The 22,837-nt window shown below is 47.4% G+C and overlaps 1 protein-coding gene and 1 long non-coding RNA gene across 2 annotated transcripts; one reads left to right on the forward strand and one right to left on the reverse strand.

Moving 5' to 3' along the window:
• Positions 1-82: 82 nt before the first annotated feature.
• On the forward strand, positions 83-7,952 carry LOC132591248 (uncharacterized). The gene is made up of 2 exons (XR_009556863.1): positions 83-271; positions 4,937-7,952. It is a non-coding gene; the product is annotated as an uncharacterized LOC132591248 (long non-coding RNA).
• RENBP (renin binding protein) lies at positions 6,433-22,830 on the reverse strand. The gene is made up of 11 exons (XM_035140298.2): positions 19,832-22,830; positions 19,536-19,663; positions 18,362-18,437; positions 17,629-17,704; positions 16,943-17,115; positions 14,768-14,992; positions 14,591-14,672; positions 11,219-11,394; positions 10,970-11,101; positions 10,496-10,583; positions 6,433-6,596 (listed from the first exon to the last, which is right to left on the reverse strand). The coding sequence occupies exons 1-11, from the start codon at positions 19,865-19,867 to the stop codon at positions 6,508-6,510; spliced, it is 1,281 nt and encodes a 426-aa protein (XP_034996189.1). The 5' UTR covers positions 19,868-22,830; the 3' UTR covers positions 6,433-6,507.
• Positions 22,831-22,837: the final 7 nt, after the last annotated feature.

Raw genomic sequence — 22,837 nt, forward strand, 5'->3', positions numbered from 1 at the left:
GCGGAATCCTGCTTGTTTCGGTTCTTCCGCCCGTGACCGGTTAAGGGAGAGGTGACGTTATTCCCCGCCCCTCGAGGGCTTACGATCTGTCGGGGCGACGCCTTCCCGCTCGGAAGAACCCTAATTGATGGGCCGGTAAATCAATCGTTTATCACGATGGAGTTGAGTGACACGTTGAGGGACCAATAAGCAACTAAGAGAAGGGAGGAACGACTGTTGAAGTTTAGACAAACTCAGGCTTCAAAGGATTCGCTCTAAACTTGATAACCCGGTAAAAAATATTTTTAAAAATGATAGTAGTGTTTCGTAGCGGGAGGAGATAGTAGTGGAATGAGATTAATTCCCTGGGGAGAAACGCGCTGGTTTCTAGTCAGCGTTTCACCTGCCTAGCAATTCTTGGTTCCAGTGACGCCTCTGCCTTTAGCAAACCCCCCTCAGCCTCCCCTGTAATAGTGGGGTGGAGGTGGTGGTGCCCCGCCTTTATCCATGACGGGGACTCAAGGCGCCTTGCAGATAAAATTGTTCTTGTTGAGTCGTGACCAACTCTTCGTGACCCCAGGGCTGTCTTTAGCAGACGCGGCACCGGGGTACAAATATCCACCCAGGGCCCCCAAATTACCATGGATAGTGTTGGGGTGGTTGTAGTTGCGCACTGCCAGCCATCGGAGGGGGGGTGCAACTCTGCAGGAGAGCGATCCCCGCAGAGGCTTGGGAGGGAAGCTGCGCGCCCACCAGCCTGCAGAGTTCTTCAGATATCTGAAGAAGTGTGCATGCACACGAAAGCTCATACCAAAATAAAAACTTAGTTGGTCTTTAAGGTGCTACTGAAGGAATTTTTTTATTTTGTTTCGACTCAGACCAACACGGCTACCTACCTGTAACTAGAAATATGAGAGTGTAGCTTGTGTTCTGTCTGTCAAGATACCTGATAATTTTTGCTGATTACCGGTATCTCTCTTGGCTAGTCTGGGCCATTCCTTTGAAATGGTAGGGGCGAAGGATTGGTATTCTGTGGAGTGTGTCCACTTTGTGTGTGCACCCAAAAAAAAAATTATAGCAATATCATACTACAGTATCTTATTCTTGTCTTGTATGTGTATTGTGGTTGGAAAATAGTATAGAGTAAAACAAATTAAAATAAATTTTGAGTATGTGGTCAGGACTTTTTTTAAATGGCTTTCAATATGACTGTTCCAAGAAAACCAACACATTCTAAAAACCTTTCAGTGCTTTTATTTTTTAAGTTAGCACTGAGATTTTGAGAGTAATGAAAGCCTGTACAGCGGTCAGGGAAACAGGTGCATGCATACAATGGAGCTGCATTTGGAATAAACATACATTTAAAATACTGTTAGCAGCAGGTCTAGGAAAAAATGGGACAATTGTTGTTGTTTCTTGCCCTTTACCCTAAAGGTCCCAGAGCAGGTTACAGCAATTAAACACAATATTAAAAACAGTTCTAAACAATTTACAAACACAGAAATAAGGCGCAGAGATTGGTGTCAAGGGGGCATTTTGTCACACCCCCCCTCAGGGATGACACCTGGGGTGGACCACCCCCACTGGCCCCCCTTCCTACGCCCCATCTGGATTGCTTCTGGGCCGTTTAAAATGATGGTTTTGGCCCTTGAAGCCTGAAATGGACTGAGGATTGCTTTCCTGAATGGATCCTACATATCAAAGTACCAAGTTCAAAGCATGCACTTAAGCCAGCAAAATAACCTTAAGTGCTACCAGAATGTATGTGAGAATGGGATGTCCTTTGCTGTATAAAAGTTAGCAAGAAAGGTGCCAAGTGAACCCACCCAAGGAGAGAGGTCTAGAGGTTCTCTGAGGATGATTTTGGAGGGGATGAAGTCCTTGTCCAGTGCAGCAGATGGCAGCCTTAGAGCTTAGGCTCTGCTAGGCTATGCAGAAGTACAGGCACACACTGTTTTGTACCATGAACTGAGCTCAGTGAGAGGGTGTGGTGACTGTAGATGAGGTTTGCCTTTGTCATGATGGGACTACCTGAATTTACCCATTATTTGCTGGATAGCAAATGATTGTTTATCTGGGAATCAAAGTGGGGATCCATCGGGGATCATTGCTCTGCATGCTCGGAAAACATCTGCAAACTGTCATTCATCCAAAATCCAACACAGCTGGAGCAAATTTCCTCTTCAGTGCAGTTCAAGAGGCACGTGGACAGAAATCTTGCAAAACAGTTGATCTCTTGGATGTTCCTGTCCTTATTTTTTCAGGAGGGGGTGGTTGGACCCTGTAGCTTCATTTCGCTGCTTGTGCAATAATGTTATTTGGGGAATCAACCAGTGGATGGCAGAGCAACAGTTGTGAATTTGCTTTTTGAAAAACTGGTTTTTATTAGAGAGGGTGTTCACAGCATTGTGGCCAAGAGTTTCTAAGCTATGAGTTAGGACTCCCCATTCAGATATTGCTTATTCCGTGTGCTTACTTCATGGCCTTAAGAAAACAATTCTCTCCTCACATCAGCAATACCAGAATAATAACACAGGCCTATGTATTATATTTTATGAAGATTGCAAGAAAATGCATGCGACATCCTTGGGAAACACTCTGCATACAGTCATACCTCCGCTTACGTATCCCTCCAGTTACGTAAACTTCGGGATACGTAAGTGGCAAACCCGGAAGTATATTTCTGGGTTTTTGCTGCATGCGCAGTAGCAGTAAACCGCTGTGTGTGTGTGTGAGAGAGTGCAGAAGCGGTCTCTCCGGTTGCGAAAACCTCAGGATCTGGCCAGACCTCCGGAACGGATCCCGTCCGCAACCGGAGGTACCATTGTACTTGGAAAGCATTGTTTTGCCAAACAGGAGCAAACTCAGCACCATCTAGACTTAATATATTATAATAATAATAATAATAATAATAATAATAATAATAATAATAATAAATTTTTATTTATACCCCGCCCTCCCCAGTCAAAAACCGGGCTCAGGGCGGCTGACACCAACAGAATTACAATAAAACATAAAAACAATTAATTAAAATACAGATTAAAATACAGTATTAAAATTTAAAGTGCGGCCTCATTTCAAGTAGGCCACAAATCCAAGCCATGAGGGAGGAAAACACAGGGGTCAGGCTGAGTCTAACCCAAAGGCCAGGCGGAACAGCTCTGTCTTGCAGGCCCTGCGGAAAGATGACAGATCCCGCAGGGCCCTGGTCTCCTGGGAAAGAGCGTTCCACCAGGTTGGGGCCAGTACTGAAAAGGCCCTGGCTCTAGTAGAGGCCAATCTAGCCATCTTATGACTCGGGATCTCCAGAATATTATTATTTGTGGACCTTAAGGTCCTCCGTGGGGCATACCAGGAGAGGCGGTCCCGTAGGTACGATTCAGCCTAGAATCCTATGCACACCAAGACTTTCTTCCAAATAAACATGCATGGGACCTGGACCTGGCCTGAGTACAGTGCAGTCTGTTGCTTCCCCCCCAAAAAATGTTTAGGGGTACTCTTATTTTCCTACTCATATTGAAATACTGCCCCTCAATGAGGCCAAACTTAGATTCACAAAATGTTTAGGGGTATGTGTACCCCAGAAAAAAAGCACCGCCCATAACAAAACTTGATATATTGACCATCACATTTCTCTTAATCCTGACAGTGGATTTTAGACCCTTACAGTAAATAAGATAATATATAGATTTAGACAAAATAACTTTAACAATGTACACACAGTCAAATTGATCATGGCGAGTGAACAACTATATATATAGTTAAAGTGCCTGCTTTAAAAAAAGGTGTCTGCAGATTTCTTCTTTCCAAAAAAAAGAGGAAGTGGGCTGGAACACTCAAGCAGGACCATGATGATAAATCTGCATGCCAAATTCCTGGGACTAAGATCGGAAGTTGCTCAATGGGACTGCTGACTGTATCACATGCTGCAGGTCCCAATGAGTTTTGTCAATTCCCAACGTGGTGCAAACAAGCTTCACTTTGCTTTTAAGCTTCAGCCCTCTGATCCGAGATGGGCTGCAGTCTAGCTCCTCTCAGGCCACTTAGCAGCATGAGCTTTACTTTGGGAAATCCACCAGTTCTTCCTGCCCCACAGAGCACCCCAAAGCACAAGATTACAGCAAGCCTTGCAGGATCACAGCCTAGATGTATGGAGCCATTGGGCTTAGTGGTGCATTGCACCAGGGCGCCGGCCTCTCAGGGGCGCCCCAGTGAGTGGGGGAGCTACGCGGCTTTGCCGGCGGCCTCCCCTTTCCCTGCATGCCCGCCAGCTGCGCCCCACCAACTATATGGCTAGCAGGCACGCAGCTTCCCTCCCAAGCCTCTGTGGGAGGAGAGCGATCCCCGCAGAGGCTTGGGAAAAGGCCGACAACTGTGAAACGGGGGGGGGGGATCTTTGCACCACTGTGCCGGATATGCTTAAGACGGCCCTGTATGGAGCAAAACTCACTCAAAACAGGGAAAGCCTCAGTCACTGCAGACTGTCCCTCACCTTCATGCCAGGGTGGGCTGAGGAGAAACGTGGCAGCTGAGGGAAATTTACTCGCAGAGCAGTCACATGGTACCACTCTCCCTTCTTTCCGGGCATCCGTTGTGCAACCAGGTCCAGAAGCTGGACCTGAAGGAGCGTCTCCACCTCCATCATTCTGCCCGGGCACTGAGGTCTAGCACCGAGGGCCTTATGGCACCCTCCCAACAGATGTCAAAGAGGAAAACAACTACCAGACTTTTAGAAGACATTTGAAGGCAGCCCTGTTCAGGGAGGCTTTTAATGTTTAATAGATTACTGTGTTTTATTTTTCTGTTGGAAGCCGCCCAGAGTGGCTGGGGAAACCCAGCCAGATGGGCAGGGTATAAATAATAAATTATTATTATTTTTTATTATTATTATATCTGCCAGTTGCTGCCCATTGAATGTTTCTCTCTCTCTCTCTCCACCTCCCCGTTTGCTCCTCAGAGGCAGACAGCACCCACCTGACACCCAGCCCTACACATTGTTTGTCTGGCAGCGATGGTCCCTGGTCCCTTGGGGAGTTGCCAACCTACTTGTTCCAGAAAGGGTCCTTAAACCTCTGCGAGCTTGTGACAAGGAGTTATGCAAACAGGTATTGGCTTCCCTAGTGTGGGAGTGAAGCTACAAGGGACAGGACAACTGGGACTAGCCACACGAGCCTCGCTGGGGTGAGCACCTGTGAACACCATCTTTTACTCTCAAAACTCACTCCATTCTGAATACTCTTTAAAAAGAGAGACTGGTATAACTACGCCTCATGTATTGCCAGGGTTGGCTGGAAAGGATTCTTTCTCCATTTCCAGCTGGCCTCAGCAGGAGACTCTACAGTGGTGGGCAAGGATCTAGCTCAGGCCAGTCTAACTATTCATATCAAGTGGGCCACAGTAGTACTTTTGACAGAGAATTGTGGGCTGCACACCAACCTGTCATGTGGGGGGAAGCGAGGCCAAAATTTGACACCCTGCCCAGCCTTCCCAAAGCTGGTTAAGCGAAGAGCTGGGCTTTGGGGAGGAGTTGCAAGCTTCTGGCGGTGCCCTAGAGCCCTCCCAACTCCTTCCCAAGCTGGCAAAGTGCTAACTAGGCTTCGGGAAGGACGCAAAAAAAATAAAGTAAAAGCATCACTTCACACAGAAAACAGGCATGTCAGGGAGAAGGCTAGGCTAGAACCTGTCACACCAACATGTTTAGGTTATATGTCGAGAGGCAATTTTTGTGAGGCCTGCACTACCACTCAGTCAGATATGGTATATAGCCCAATCACTTCAGTGAAACTAGGCCTCTGGCAGACCCTCAAGCTCCTTCCCCCAGTAGTGTCTCTCCCCATGATTAGGGGGGGGGGAAGCACAACAGGGTAGGCCCAACACACTCCCGTTTTCCATTCCGTGTGTATCTTTTTTATTGATTCTCAATTGCACAGATTCATTTGGACCCTCAAAGAAGAAAAGGCAAGTGGTGAACATTGGGCAAGGAAATGGCAAAGGCTCCCTAACCAGGGAGAGAATGAAAGCATAAAAAAACCCGCCACCCCAAAGTTCTCCCACCATGAAAATGGTTAAGAGCCAAAATATTGGTCACATTCACAGTATACATTTAAAGTACTCCTAAACTACTTTAACAGTCATGGAGAATCGTGGGAACTATGATTTGACAACAGTGCTGGGAATTATAGGTTTGTTGGGTCATCGCACAGAAACTACAGTTTCCAGGATTGTTTGGGGAAAACTGGCTGTTAAAGTGGTATAAGAGTGCTTAGTAATGTTTTAAATGTATGGTCTGGGTGTGACCAGCGGTTAACAGTCTATCTCCTCCTGTAAGAGAGCACAGCCTGGGATCCGTAGCAGGTTTGTTCACGATGGTGTTCTGCAAAATCAAGGTTGACCAACCAAGGAGTGTAAAATGGCCATTGGAACTGGGAGTGAGAAGTGTCTGAAAATTGGTTCTTCAGTTTCTACCACGGTTGAAGAAGAATGTGGCTGGAATTAAGATTTATCCCAGGCAGAAAGTAGTTGAGTGTTTCATCCCTGGCTGGTCAATTTAGTCTCCCTTATGAGCGATTCCAGAATTTCTTCACAGATATAGAGTGCACGGGGGACATGGAAACAGCCTGCAGAGAGAGACATGGGGAGGAATGAAAGGGGGCAGGATAAAAATGCTTTAAATAAATGAAACAAGACAGGGATGCTGTCTCCCAAACACCCTCTCTTACTGCATTTCCCTAACCACAGCTTGGTTTTGGGACATTAAAGTATTTCAAGTCATGTATCTTAAACAAGTAAGCTAGCAAGGTTTAGTGGCAGAAGCAACCCTAACAGGAAAGTAGATTTATTTGGAACCATCAAGGGCAGCTCTTGGCTCATTTGAACAGCTGTGAGAAACTTCATAAAAACGAGGGAAATGGTAAAAAGGCTGAAATCTCTCCAGAATACCAGCAGGTTACTAAAAAAATTCACCACAATGGAAGTTTAGCTAGCAGAATGTATATTACAGATCAGAATAAGTACCACCAAGGCTAAGATGATTCCAGTGTGGCAAATCTTAAAATGCAAGCCTAAGTTGACCTGGGACTACAGTAAGCCCCACTGAACTCAGAATAAGCTTTTTCTGTGTAGACATGGTTAGGTTGCATAATTTGTGCATGAACAACACAAGTAAGGTTTTTTGGGGAAGCATTCTTGCTTTGCTTCAAGAGGCTCCCCCATTAGTGTGTGTCCATTAGCCCTAAGAGAATAAATTATGGCTTCAGTTTAATACAGTGGTACCTCGGTTTGCAAACGCAATCCGTTCCGCGGAGGCGTTCGCTCGCCGAGGCATTTGCCCACCGAAGGCATGCTTCTGCGCATGCGCGAGCTGCACAGATCGCGTCTGCGCATCCGACACTGCGGAACCCGGATGTAAACACTTCCATGTTCGCGGTGTTCGTAAACGGAGGTTTTCATAAACGGAGGTAGTCTTAATCTGAGGTTCTACTGTAGTAACCTTTAAAATCTGCTGTATCAATGTATGTACAGTATTGGTATCTTCTTCTTTTTTTTGCCCTTTTACATGTCCACCAGGCATGAATACTTTATTACGGTCGAAAACCAGCTCTTATAAAAATTCCTTTGGAAGAACAATTCCAAAGAACCTATCATACATGTGACGCTTTATACAACAATAAAATTGATATTTATAAAAGCAATGGGGATAAGAGTGCTTAAAGCTTAAAACTTAAAAAGCTGCCGCAGGAAACTGAGCCTGGGTCGCTCAGGGAACTGTGTTTTGGGACATTCAGACGGGCTGGTACTTCTCAGGAGGGAGTCTATGTCTGCATATCTGGACACAGAATCTGGCGACTGTCCTGGTTATCTTCTGGTCTTTACCTAACAGGAGCAGGTTGTATATTTGCTTTTCCGGGCCTACTGACCTCGCCAGTATGGGGTCCAAGATCTCCCTGCATGCCTCTTCATAGAAGAGGCATCTACCCGGTAAAGAAAAGGTGCTCTGGGCTTCCAATTTCCCCTAATGGGCAGGCGCAGAGTCTTTCAGCATATGGGATTTTTTTGTAGGATCCTTCCAAGACAGGTGTGGGCAGGGTCTCGCTTCTGGCGAGTATATATGCTCTTCTTGCGGTTTTTGATAAGAGAAAGGACAGGTAGACACCAGGCATGATAAAAAGTCCCTTCATGTTCTTAGCATTCCCAGCAAAGTTTTGAAACATCTTTATATATTCTGATTAGTTTCTCAGGAGTTAAATACCAATGATACATCATTTTTTAAAAAAATCTCTTTAAGATCATAACATAATGTAAATTTTAACCCCTTATCCACATATGTTCCCACTGTTTCATCTGTATATTATAACCATTATTATTATTATCATCGTAACAGTTATAAAAGCCCTCAACCAACCTGCCCCGTCTTTGCATCAGGTTAAAGTTCCTATTTTACTCTATGCTGACGATATGGCAGTCCTCTCGCTAACAAAAAGTTAGGCCTTAACAACATGATGAAAGGGCTTATGCAATTTTGTGAGGAAAACTCCCTGAAAATCAACTATTCCAAAACCTAAATCATACCCTTTGGTACGCTTAAACAGAGTCCTTCGTGGAATCTCGAGGGCAACACCATTGAACAATGCCCGGTATTTAAATACTTGGGCATTACTTTTCATTATTGACTATCGTGGTCAGCCCATCTAAATACGATCACCTTGGCCGGCCGCCGAACCGCGGAGGCCCTGGTAAAAAATTTCTACACCAAAGGAGGCCAGCTGGTGGCGCCAATCAGAAAGGTCTATATCAGGGGTCCCCAGACTTACCGGGCTGCGGGCCGGAGGGCAGGGGAGTGCGCGCGCAGCGGGCCGGAGGGCGGGGGAGTGCGCGCCCATGCGCATGCGCGCACGCACACGGTCGGGGAAAAAATCGCCGAAAATCGCTTGTGCGCATGCGTATGGGCCTCCCCCGACCCGGAAGTGCATCGGAAATGACCTCTTCTGGGTCGGGAGAGGCCCATACGCATGCGCACAAAGGATTTTCGGCGATTTTTTGCCGATTTTGAAGATCGCCGCCGCGCCGCGCGCCGTAAGAGCGGGCGACGGCAGCGGGCGGCGGGGGTCGTCGCGGGCCGGATTGGGAGGCCAATTGGGCCGCATCCGGCCCGGGGGCCGTAGTTTGGGGACCCCTGGTCTATATCAAAATCCCTCCAGGACAGAGAGACAGAAGTCCTCTGACTCTTTTCTATAGTTCTGTAGTTTTTCCTTTCTTCCCCTTTTCTCTCCCTTTTTTGTTTTTCAGGTCTCTCCTTTCTGACTTTGTTCTTTTTTAGACTAAGTAGCTGTCTTATCTTAGTATATTATAGAAAGTACTTTGTACTGGGTATGTATTTTTGTATATCTGTGAATAAATATCAATAAATAAGTTAATTTTAAAAAGAAGCATTCCTTCCTTCCTGTGTGACAGTTTGAGCCCTGGTGCCTTACGTGGGGCCTGCTATCTTCAGCTTTTATAAATAATCTATATGTGTTATAAACTAATTAAATCAAGAGCAGTTTGGTTGCCTATGAAAACAGTAATGGTTGTAAAAACCTGAAAAAGGTGCAGCCCTAATGGGGATATTGCAATTCTTCCTAAATGTCCTTGACAAGTTTTGCATGCTGATAGTGCTATAGCATTAACACTTCAAACAGGGCAGTAGTAGTTCCCCCCTCAAAGCCCTACGGATGCATAAGGGCAGGCTGGTCATAGGGAAAGCATTTCATTTTACTCCAAAAGCAGCAGGTGGTCCCAAGAGAGCATTTACTTGAGGTAGGTATTTGCTGCTGTCTCTTTCTACCCCGGACTGCTAATTCTAGGTAGCTGGTTATCAGTAGCAGAGTGAACACATATTCTGCATATGATCTCTAGGCCATGGGTAGGCAAACTAAGGCCCAGGGGCCGGATCTGGCCCAATCGCCTTCTAAATGTCAAAGAGAAAAACAACTACCAGACTTTCAGAAGACATCTGAAGGCAGCCCTGTTTAAGGAAACTTTTAATGTTTAATAGATTATTGCATTTTAATGTTCTGTTGGAAGCCGCCCAGAGTGGCTGGGGAAACTCAGCCAGATGGACGGGGTATAAATAATAAATTATTATTATTATTATTATTATTATTATTATTATTATTAATCCGGCCCGTGGACGGTCCGGGAATCAGCGTTTTTTTACATGAGTAGAATGTGTCCTTTTATTTAAAATGCATCTCTGGGTTATTTGTGGGGCATAGGAATTTGTTCATCCCCCCCAAAAAAAATAGTCTGGCCCCCCACAAGGTCTGAGGGACAGTGGACTGGCCCCCTGCTGAAAAAGTTTGCTGACCCCTGATCTAGAGCCACTCTTGTTACATCGCTGTCTGCATTCTACCACTGAGCTTCAATACTGGAAAAAGGCCTTGCAGGTTTGCCCTGCTGACATTCTTGCTCAGATTAAATCTTATTACTGCCCTCCCTCCCCAACCATCACAATTAAGTCACCACACAGCCTCTTTACCTTTGAATGGCCCTCCTTTGATTGTGAGAGCCACCTTGCCCTCCTGGGTCAGATAGCCAAACCATTCACCTGCCTGTGGGTCACTGAACTAAGAAAAGAACAAGCAAAGATGGTGAAACAATATGCATATCAGATTATAAAATGATCTACAGTGTAAGATGTGAGCTATGGAGGTTTTAGGTTCCTGGTGCTACTCCCATAGGTTAGGAAGCTGACGGTCACCATATTGACCAGTGGAAGCTGCCTTGTGCTGCGTCCAAGCAGTACCCAGCTCTGCAAGGTCTTGGGCACCGCTTCTTTCCCAGCCCCCAGAGCCTTTGACCAGGAGATGCCAAAGACTGAGCTTGGGACCATCTGCCTGAGCAATGTACTTTTTTCAAACCTCATCTCACCACCTCTGTTCTACCGGTAACTTAATGGCATCCCCTGCCCTCCCAAGCTCAAACAGACTCCATGGCCAGCCTTTAACCTTACCTTGGCAAAAGCGTATTTAGCCACTTGGACAAAGTGTTCCAGGAGCTCTGGGTCTCGAGTCTCAGCAAAGCCCATCAGGAATGCAATTATGGCTTCTGTGTGTGGCCACCAAAGCTTCATTTTCCACTCTAACTGAAGAAGAGAGGGGGAAAGTTGGTGGGGGGAGGAGGACACAACCCAAGAGATCCCAGCAGGAGGGCGGTTGTCAAATTCATGTGAATGTAGGCTTTAGGGTCCAAGCTTCTGTACCTGTGTTGGGCAGAGCTTATCCACATCCTGAAAGGCAAAGAGTCCGCCGTGTTCAGGGTCCCAGCCCAGACGGAATGGCTCCTTCATGAACTTCTCCACAGCCTGGGTCACGAGGTACGAATCCTGCTGGCGCTGTGCATAGCGGAGCAGGAACCAGCCTGCTTCAATTGCATGGCCTTAGAAACAAAAAATAGTTACTAGCCAAGAACTGGAAGTCTCACAAATTACCAACAGTGGATGATTGGCAAATGAAGATGATGGAGTACATGGAAATGGCTGAGATGACCGGATGAATTCGCGACCGGGGAGAAGAAGCGACAGAAGGAGAGTGGAAAGATTTTAAAATTTATTTGAAAAAATATGCTAAAATTCAATATTAAGATTAGATTTAGAATTGTATAGAAGCTGTAGATTTGGAGAATTTGTGAAGTATATTGAGGTTTGAAAGAGATGAAACCCTAAGAAATTTATATAAAAATGTATTGGAAATTGCTAAAGATAAAAAGGAAATGAAACACAGAGTGAGGGAACTCAAGGAGGTCCCTACATACAATGTTAAAAGAATTTGGATTTGGATTTAAAAGTGTTTTTTTTGTATTTTCTTTTATTGTATGTTATTGCTATTTTTTGCTATTCTATCTGTTTTATTTTTTCTATATTTCTATAAAATTAATAAAATTATTATTTTTTAAAAAAATAGAAACAAAAAATAGAAAAGAAACATCCCCGCGTGCCAGCTCGTAGTTCTGGGGCACAACCGGAGGAAGGGAAGGAGGGAGGGGTGATCCACACAGCTCCCGAAAGAGAATGCTGAGGAAATGCAGCCCTTGACAGGAAAAAAATGGCTCCCACCCCATCCCATGGCAGATGGACTATTTTATTTCTATCTCACTTAATATATTAAAAATATCTCTAATAAGTGTACAGAAAACTGACATAACAACAGACAACTTACACAAAATATTACAAAACACACAGACAGAAATGTTACAGTAATACAAAACTACTAATATATGTGTAGGGAGAGAATAGTATTATTGAGTTAATTCTGATCCTATGGTTTGCATTTGTATTATTGAGTTAATTCTGATCCTATGGTTTGCATTGCCTGCATTGTATAATTGTGAGTGTATGGCTTAGCCTTTTTTTTTCTTCGCCTCTCTCTGTGTGCCGAAGGGTAAGCCAGACAGAATGCCCTGCTAAGCTATCAAGGACGGATGACTGTCTTGTCTGACGCTATCAGTCTGACGCACAAAACAGGCAAGCCCCCACTCAAGGCTGCTGGAAGATGCTACCGGGGTAGCATGAGTCAGCATGTGTTTATGCACAAGACCGGACACAGGAAGATCCTTATATGTACTTGTGACCCCCTTGCGTGCGCACATTTACAGAGGAGGGGGAAAGGAGCCCAATAAGTGTATAAGAAGCTTTGCAATTTGTGTTTCTTTGCTCTTGTCGTGAGGCTTAACCACCAAGAGTCTCTTAATTAATTAAGAATTAAACTCTTTCTCTGGATTCAACCCCCACTGTCATTATTGGCTATCTCTGTCCTGCCTGGGCGCAACTTAAGGACCCTTATCAGCAAATAAGGCTACATATGTAAATCAGTATCAATTCATTTTCCTTTTGATACACCCTTCCTCTCCGTTTCCAGTAGGCCTGGGCAATGTATCAATTCATTGCCCAAGACAATGAGGGGCAGACAGCAATGGCAGCTTCACTCAGTGGTATATTGCAGGTGAAACAGCCGCCTCCTGAGTTCCTTAGGCACCAGTGCCCAGCACACCGAGGGAGAAACAAGCTGCAGCCGGGCACTGGAGGCAGAGGGACTCAGGGGCAGTGGCTGTTTCACCAGCAATATACTGCTGAGTGACGCTGCCATCCCACTCTACCTTCAAACTGGCGCAGAAGGAGAACCATGCTGCATTGGAGAGGCACCAACACAGCTTGTTCCTCCCTCCACTACTTCAAACTGCTTGGCTGAGAAGCATACGCCTGCCATTGCTTCAGCCAAGCAGTTTTATGGGACTTGCACTGACTTGCACAAGCTGGTGGCAGGATGGGGACTCTGTGAAACTGTTCCCGCTTCCCAGCTGAGCAGCCTCTCTCTCTCTCTCTCGCAAAAATTGGGGATGGGAGAAAGAAAACTGTCACAAGGGGCAAGGGGGATGTGGACGCAGGGTTGCTAGTTAAGGAGCTGTGCCAAGGTCTATGCGCCAGTCTTTGCAGTATGAGATGGTGGCTATCTAAGCTGCACCACTTCAGACTGCAGGGGTGAGAGGACAGTGTAGTACTTTTGAAGGCTCCACGGAAAGACTCCCTGCACGTAGCAAGCGAGCACAGCTAACAGGAGCCCCGACATGCCAACCCTCACCAACCTGGCAACCTCCAAATATCCAACACCCCCCCAGCCCCAGCCGGCACAATTATACTGGTTGGGGCTGATTGGGAATTGTAGTCCAAAACATTCTGGTGCAGAGGCGCCAACTTCTCCAGAGGATTTGCGGGACCTGGTGCAACTTTGTGCAACATTGCAAGAAGCCAGGGGGGAGAGCCAAACACCCTCTGAAAATTGAGGGGGCTGATACTGGGGGATGTCAAAATTGCCTCGGCCCCTAGGAGTCGTCACTTATCTTATGGTGGGGGGCAGGACATACCAGGCTGGCAAAGTCTGAACTAGTTGGGAGGGGCAGGCCTTATGTTAGTGCGGGCTGAACCTCAGTTAGATATGTATTATTGATTTTTATTGATTTTGGGGGCAGCTGCCCATCCCCGTCCCCTCTTGGCTAAGCCCATGACTAGTTACATTAAAAATATGGCCCCTGCAATCTACAGTGGTGCAATGCAGAGTTCCACCACCTGATCCTGTGCAATACAGGGCTGAAGAATGTGTGGACCTGGAAGTGTTGCTGGGAGTACAGTTCCCATCATTCCTGACTCTTGGCCCTGCTGGCTGGGGCTGATGGGAGTTGATATCCAACATCTGGAGGGCTACAAATCTCCCAGCAATGGAGTGCAATGCATACACCAGCCCAACTCTTCATTCAGGACCCTAACCTGTGGGTCTAACAGATATATTTTAAAACTTTGCTCTACTGCTAAACAGACTAGAAATTTGTTTGCAAAAAATCTAGATCAGGCATCCCCAAACTGCGGCCCTCCAGATGTTTTGGCCTACAACTCCCATGATCCCTAGCTAACAGGACCAGTGGTCAGGGATGATGGGAATTGTAGTCCTAAACATCTGGAGGGCTGAAGTTTGGAGCTGCCTGATCTAGATTCCTGGGGTTCTGGCTAACATGAAATTCCTCAGCAAAATATACGCTGCTGCACTTGACTCCCAAAGCATCCTGGCTCTTGGTCCCTTCTTACCAGGATTCTGTTGTCTTCCCAAACACCCTGGCAACTCCTCGCCCTCTTCAGAAACGTTCTCCAACACAGCAGCACCATCCCTCTGTAGCAAAATAAGAATTTATTCTAAAACATATCAAACGTAGACAAAAGCAAGACTAAAGGACGGGGGGGAGGCCGGCCATTCCCACCCCTTACCTGCACGTGCATGAGGATTCGCTGAGCAGACCAGCCTCCCAGCTCACTGAACTGGCTTGCAGCCTCTGCATCTCCTTCTGACAACTGGTCCACCAGGTTGAGGAGCATCATGGGAACAGCCATGGAGTCATGTGGGGTTGCGCCCGCCAGCAGTGGGCGTCCCAGCTCAGAGGGATCCTCCTTCACCCAGTGTACAATGGCCTTCATCATTGCCAGGGCTTCCCTCTGCCAACAGGAACATTGTTACAACCTACGAAAATACCCATTAGCCAAGTGGAAACCTGAGGTTAGGGCTGGTCCCACTCCCAAAACATCCATGCCTGAAGTCAGGTTTCCCACTTCTCCAAGTGTTATGACTGAAGGACTCAGCAGGCCTTGGCCAAACTCATTTGCTCACTGCTGAGGCTTCATCAGGGCTGATCAGCATGGAGGGTGAGAGAGAGCAAGGGAATCAGCCAGGTAGCTGCCCAACAGCCAACCACTCAGCACTCCTCAAACCAACAGAGATGTGTGTTATTGTACAGTGCTACTTCCCAAGAGAAAAGGGTGAGAAAGAGCTGTCGCTCTCACGTGCTGCTTGAAGGATCTGGTTGGCTAGTGTAGGAAGAGGATATGGAACAAAGTAGTCCTTTGGGTCTGATCCAGAAGGACTCCTCTTCCGTACTTAAGCAATCTTTTGCCACCCGTAATAGGATTCTGCAGACTACTGGCCAATAACAAATGAATGTAAGAAGGCCCCTGGCAGATCAGGCCAATGGTCCATCTAGTCCAGCATCCTGTTCTCCCAGTGGCCAACCTGAGGCCTCTGGGAAACCCTCCAGCACAATCTGAGTGCAGGAGTGCTCTCCCTTCCAGTGGTTTCCAGCAACTGGTATTCATAGAATCATAGAATCATAGAGTTAGAAGAGACCACCAGGGCCATCCAGTCCAACCCCCTGCCAAGCAGGAAACACCATCAAAGCATTATTGACATATGCCTGTCAAGCCTCTGCTTTAAGACCTCCAAAGAAGGAGACTCCACCACACTCCTTGGCAGCAAATTCCACTGTCGAACAGCTCTTACTGTCAGGAAGTTCTTCCTAATGTTTAGGTGGAAGCTTCTTTCTTGTAGTTTGAATCCATTGCTCCGTGTCCGCTTCTCTGGAGCAGCAGAAAACAACCTTTCACCCTCCTCTATATGACATCCTTTTATATATTTGAACATGACTATCATATCACCCCTTAACCTTCTCTTCTCCAAGCTAAACATACCCAGCTCCCTAAGCCGTTCCTCATAAGGCATTGTTTCCAGGCCTTTGACCATTTTGGTTGCCCTCTTCTGGACACGTTCCAGCTTGTCAGTATCCTTCTTGAACTGTGGTGCCCAGAACTGGACACAGTACTCCAGGTGAGGTCTGACCAGAGCGGAATACAGTGGTACTATTACTTCCCTTAATCTAGACGCTATACTCCTATTGATGCAGCCCAGAATTGCATTGGCTTTTTTAGCTGCTGCATCACACTGTTGACTCATGTCAAGTTTGTGGTCTACCAAGACTCCTAGATCCTTTTCACATGTACTGCTCTCAAGCCAGGTGTCACCCATCCTGTATTTGTGCCTTTCATTTTTTCTTTCTTTATTCAGAAGCATTACAGCCTCCAACTATGGAGGCAGAACAGAGCCATCCTGGCTAGTAGTCACGGAGAGCCCTCTCCTCCTCCACGAATTTGTCGAATCCTCTTTTAAAGCTATCTAAGTTGGTGGCCATCACTGCCTCCTGGGGGAGCAGAGGTTCACAGCAGGGCCCATAGCCCCTCCCATGGACCAGTACTTTGGACAAGGGTCAACAAGAGCAGAGTCAGCCTGCTGACCAGCCTCTTCCCCTATGTAGATGATGGCTATTCTTCTTCTAGTTCTATCAACGGAACTCCAGTATCCATAGAGACAGGAAGGCGTCCCTTAACCGCAGCACCATGAGGTAAAATGAGCTGGTCTTTCCACTCTGGGCCCAACCCTACGGCTACAGTTTTATCAGCCATGTGCTAGGAGGTGTACCATAGCTTTGGGGAAAGGGTATTTTTGTTGAGGTAATAATCGGAGGGAGCAGAGAGGGAGGACAAGAAGGTTTAGATGCTCACTGTTCATGTAAAGAGGCAGGCGATCAGGACATCTGTATCCAGCTCTCCTGACCTCACCTGGTAACGAGGTTCCCCAGTTGCTCGTCCAAGCTCATCCAGCCCAAGGACATAGAAACACTCGCTGAAAATGGTGCGCTGGATTTTCACAGGGCGCCCATCACGAGTCAGGACAAAGGCACACTTCTGCGAAGGTGGGGCCACTCGCGCATGCTCTAACAGGAACTCCCCACCTCAGGGAAACAAGCAGATTTGGAGAAAGGCACCTCTACCCTCTCTACTACTGGCAACCCAATGCCCAGAGCACTTGGGCCAAGCCCCCCCCACCAACTTTTTACACTTTCTCCAACTGACCACAGCCAGGGATTGAGCTACGAATTGGGAAGCCCCAGTACAAATTGCCCCTCTCCCACAGACACAGTAGGTGGCCTTAGGCAAAATCTCTCTGCCTCAGGCTTACTCTTGGTGGGGAATGGCTTACCATACAAGGCTGTTACAAGGAGTACTCAGTTAACAAAAAAGGCTAACTGATTAGATTATGATGGTGATTAATGGGGGGGGGACACAACTGCTATAATCCCACCACCATACCAAAGTATCAGAACTTTCAAGAGTCTCTCAGCCCTCATCTCAACTCCCTGTCCCAGTCTACACACCACAGACCTCTGCCTGCCCACCCAATATTATCCTTTCTTTGCCTTCATTCCCAAATCCCATCCCTTGTGTACACAAGTGGAAGAAATTACCTGCTCGGGCTGCCTGCAGGAGTTCAGGGCGCCGGAATCTTGGTACTTTTCGATACAGCCGACTGTACATCCACACCTGTTTGAGAAGGGATGGAGGGGTAAACTGGGCCCTCTAGTCTCATGGCAGACACCTGCCTTGGCTTAAGCCAGGGATGAGGACCCTTGCTCAACTCCAGCACTCATCAGCCCCAGCCAGCAAGGTCAGTAGTCAGGAATGATGGGAATTGGACTCCATCCATTCCTGGAGGGCCACAGCTTTCCTTTCCCTGGCTTAAGCCACTGATGTCTGTCATTCAGGGTATGAGCTGTGAGCATAGCTCTCCATAGTGATGCACAGGCCTGGCCTATGCTTAACCTCTAAGGAGACAGGTGCTGGACCTCAGACTTGCTTGGAAATTCCTTGTGCAAAAACTTTCCCAATATGGGAGACTGACGGGGGATCTGCAGTGTTGAGGCATTCTGCACATGCTCGGAGAGACTTGTGCCATTAATTTATTAAATGTGCTTTACCTGTTTGTTCCAAGCTTTAAGGCCTAGCACTGAAACCAGATTCTGAGGCCAATTCCAGGCAAGCCAGGTTCCAATTAAGCCTTGACCAGCTTCAGAGAAGCCCCTCTGATGTCTACTGGCCCTCCCCAGCCTCATTTCCCACCCCAGTCCCAACCACACAAAGGGGATCCCAACAGAAAATCTAAAAAGTTTTCCAAAATCCACGGCCCCTGAGGACCCCTACCTGCCGGCCTTGCAGCCAAACATATTTCAAGTCATCATAAACTTTCCCATCCTGGCCCAGACATGTAAAGAACCCCCTAGAAAGAAACAAGAGGCAGGGGTGAGAACCAGGAAGGGTGGGGCCCACAATTTCCTTAGAGGAAAGGATGAGAGCAGGCAGGGCAGAGAACTACTAACTAAAGAGGAACTTGTCGTAGGGCGTGGCTGAGTGGGGGAGCCTGTGGCCCTCCAGAAGCTGTGGGGCAACTACTCCCCATAGCCCCTCAGCCAATCTAACAAATGGGCAGGGAGGATGGGAGCTGGAGTCCAAGGAGTTTTGAAGCTCCCAGCTCTGGCCTGGGAGAATTCAGATAGGAGGTTGTCTCTGGCAGTGTCAGGAGTTTAGAGCTAAAGCAGGGGCAGAAAACGCTGAATGCCTTTAAGCAGGGCAGGCAGATCTGGTTCACAGAGCACCATATGCAAGGACATTCTGCTACGCAAGCCCCACGGAAATGGAAGGCGAGCATATCTAGGGACAGCAGCATCTTGCCCACAGCTCACATTTGTTTCCATGCTGGGTCCAAGGAGCAATGGAGAGCCCTAGGCTCCAGGTGGTTCAAGTCATGCATGACATCAAGAATGAGTCAGGTGGGTACAGCCTCCCAAAAATAGCCTGGCGGGCTAAATGAAAAGGGTTGCCAAGCCAGAGGTTCCCCACCCCTGCATTAGAGGGTAGATTTGTCTGCCTCAGGATCTAGCAAGGCCACGTTAGGGGAGGGAGGGAGGGAGGGAGGGAGGGGGAAGTATCTCATCGCATCTCAGTGGTATGTTCCACCACCACCCTTTCTGGGAGGGGCTCCCCTGTTTCACATACCCTCTTCCCCCTCCCCATTTGGGTCGATTTCCTTCATGGTGTGTATAGCATCACTATAAACATAACCTCCCCCCACATGTCATGAGAGAGTCAGTGCGATAGCGTAGAGGACTGGGAAGCGGGCATAGCTGCCAAGTTATCCCTGTTTTAAGGGATTTTCCCTTATGCTGAATAGGCTTCCTCGCGAGAAAAGGGAAAACTTGGCAGCTATGGAAGCGGGGGGCCCGTGTTCAAATCCCCCTCCACCACCACCACCCTCACTGGCTGGCCCGGGGGCAACAGGGGGGACCCCTAGATGAATACACAGGCAGCGATCCATCACCCGTATTCTTCGTCATGCGAATGCTGAAGCCAGAAATCCACCACGGCGTCCAGCTCTCGGGAGATGCGTCCATGCCAGCTCAGCAGCAACGGCAAATCCATCCTCGCTGCTTTTTCCAGCGGTGATCCCTGTAGGGGCGTAAAGGTGTTTCTGTATCAGCAGAGTCAGCACATCCCAGGATATGACCCAGAAAGTGGGAGGGGGAGAGCCCCGAGATGCACTGCCGGCATCCACGAGAAACTAGCATAAAACCACGTTCAACGCCCCCACCCCCCCAAAAAAACTTAGAAATTTACAGAAGTTTTCGATCTAAGTAGGGAACTGCTGATCATATGATTTGCCCAAGTCACCTGACACTAGCCCCACCCTTTCTCCCACGTGGGGGAGCGAAGACCCTGATTTGTTCGTTTTCCTCCCTTTCCATTTGTTAACCCTACAACTGCCGTGATCCTGTCCAGAGATCGCGGCAGGAGGAATCTCAGAACAGACAGTGATCATGACAACAAAAGGGCAACAATAAGGCACAAAGCATTTAAACGCGCCACAGTAATGCTTCCTAACTCGGGTAGGCCTCCCCCTGCATCCTGAGGGACTATTGAGCTGAATGCGCCAGGGGCGATTGGGAGCAGGGACGACCCCAAAAACGGCTGCGTGATGTCACGGCTATTGGGATGCCCCGCTCGTACGTCAGGGGAGGAATCCCCCTTGGCAGCAAAAACCCAGCAGCTGCTGCCCCCATCCCAGGCGAACTCTGGAGAGAGAGGGCGGCGCTTGTGTTTTCCCCCTAGGATCACAGGGTTCGTTTCAAATATATACCATAGCAAGGTGCCCAAGACATCCAAATATCTTGCTGCAAATCTGGGGGAGGTGGGGAGGGACCACCTGCTCTGCCCCACTTACTTCAGAGTCACGTATCACAGCTGGGGGGGGGGGCGACTCCATACAAAGGAGGCCTCCCGCGTCTTTAACAATCGGATGAAAGCAGGAATTTAGTTGTTGTTATTTTACTTTTTATACCACTTGATTGCAGTCAAACCTCTAAGCAGTTTTAAACACATTAAAAGTATCAATAAAAACAAACAAGGATAAGCAGGTGATTAAAATTAACAGCAACAAAGTATCAAAACATGTAACATCTACATGTCTAGATAGGCTTTCCCAAAGCAAAAATGTTTTAAGCAGGTACTGAAAAAAGTACAGTGAAGGTGCCCGCCTGTTATCAATAGGCAACAGGCTGGGGGTTCCAAAGTGTAGTCGCTGCTGCACTAAAATACTGATTTTTCTTTCAACTGTGGAATAAGTATTATGTAGCACCTGCCACAGTGCCAGTTCTACAAATCAAAGTTGTCTATTGGACAGGTACTGTCAGGTAAGGCAACTATGCAACTAAAAAGAATGCAGGTTGAGTTTTTCTCATCCCCACAGCATGACAAACTGCCGCCCAGCCCCCACCTGTCTTCTTTTATGCAACTGTTAAAGATGCAAGAGGCTTGTCTGCCCATGAGGCAGCCAGGTGAAAAAGAGGACTGGGCTCCTGCCAGGGGCACCATTTGGGGGAGCTGAAGCCCCCCCCATTTTCAAAGAGGGGCCAGACTCCCTCAATATTCTGTGGCCTGCGAAGGGCCTCACCCAGCCTATCTGCAGCTGCGCTGGGCCTTGTTGTCTCCTCCTGTCGTATGACATCACATGTGCATGTTGTGCACATTATGTCATGTGCTTGCTCTGGGCTCCCCCAAAGTTGGGTGTAACCGGGCGCCTGTGGCTCCTGCTTCTTTTAACAGCGGTGCAGAAAAGGGAAATGCAGCAGATGTAGCTTACACAACAAGCTACTCTGGCTGAAATTATCTACAGAACGCTTAAAGGTGCAGGAATAGCCATCCTCCTCTTCTTTCTGTTCACCCTACTTCCTTTGCATTTGGCCATCCAAGGAAAGGCAGGTGATCTACCGAGAGATCCCCTCCCTATCTATATTCCCATGCAGGGTTGCACATATACTATGGTGCAAGGGAGGTCACGCACTATCCTCTGCCCCATTCACCAGATGAATGTGCACATGTGGCAAAATAGATCCATGTGCATTTGTCACACATGATGGTGCACACAAGACACACTTGTGGTGCCTTAAATGGCACCAAATAACCACCACACACTAATATGGTGCAAAATTATCTGGGAAGTTCTGGTGTGTAGGACACATTGAAAGCAGTGAGAGCATCCTTGACTGTTCCTCTGTGCTCCCCTACTATCAAAATATAGTTTGCAAAATATAATTCTGTAAGGCAGGGCCTGCCTGGTCCCTGGGTTTTCCCATATGCAATGCTTTATAAAGCTCCATGGCCTTTCTACACCTAGCTTTAATTATGTAACAATGCACATATTGTTCTTCTAAGATTCAACCTTTCCCCACATTCCAGATATACAGAAGCACATTTAGCTACCTAGTAGTGAGGGGGATACACAGCATTGGCAGAAGTGTGTGGGGTGGGGAGGGGGTGGTACAACATCAGAACTGAGCCAAGCTAGGTTTCCAGGGTCAGTGCTTCTCAAGACATTCCTCACACATCAAAATCAGGTATTAATACGGCATTCTAGACTGTGTTACAGTATATGTCTGAACTCACATGTCCAGCACTCACAGGTACACACACACACACACACACACACACACACACACAAGGTATGGAATTTTCTGCTAGAGTTATAATGTGTACCCATTTATGAATATGTGTTTGCCTCTATCCCTGCTTAAATAAAACTCCTGACACCTAACATTTAATTTTGTCCTGAGCTGGCAATACTAAAGCCCCCCTAAATGCCAGATGGGCAACCCAATAATTTTAAGAGCGGCAAACAAATAGCTGTACATTAAGAGTCTTGAGAGATACATTAACAAAGAAAGCTTGGTTTATTATATGAAATGAAAATGACAGCATATATGAATGCAGTTTCAGAATTAGGAAAGGAAAGGGCTGCCCCAACAAGAGAGTTAGCACACACTTGCCAAGGGCTTGAGAAGACTGTTTTGTGCCAGAGCTCAGCCCCTGAATCTGCTCACAGACAGCACCAGAGGCTGATTGTGGCATTTGCAGAATGATTTGTTAGAACACTTGTGTGCTTGTATCTGAGCATGTGCAGAGTGTCTTTATTTCTCCCACCACGGGGTGAGGGCTTGGGCTTCCTTTTCCCTCTCCTGTGCAACTGCTACATGCTCCCTTCTGGACCCGAGGCGAGGCTGCCACTCCTTCTTATTGCTCAGAGGGAGTAGGTGAAGGGATGGCAAAGCAGCAGGTTGCAGTGGGGTG

Source organism: Zootoca vivipara, chromosome 16 (genome assembly GCF_963506605.1).
Source record: "Zootoca vivipara chromosome 16, rZooViv1.1, whole genome shotgun sequence".
NCBI lineage: Eukaryota > Metazoa > Chordata > Lepidosauria > Squamata > Lacertidae > Zootoca > Zootoca vivipara.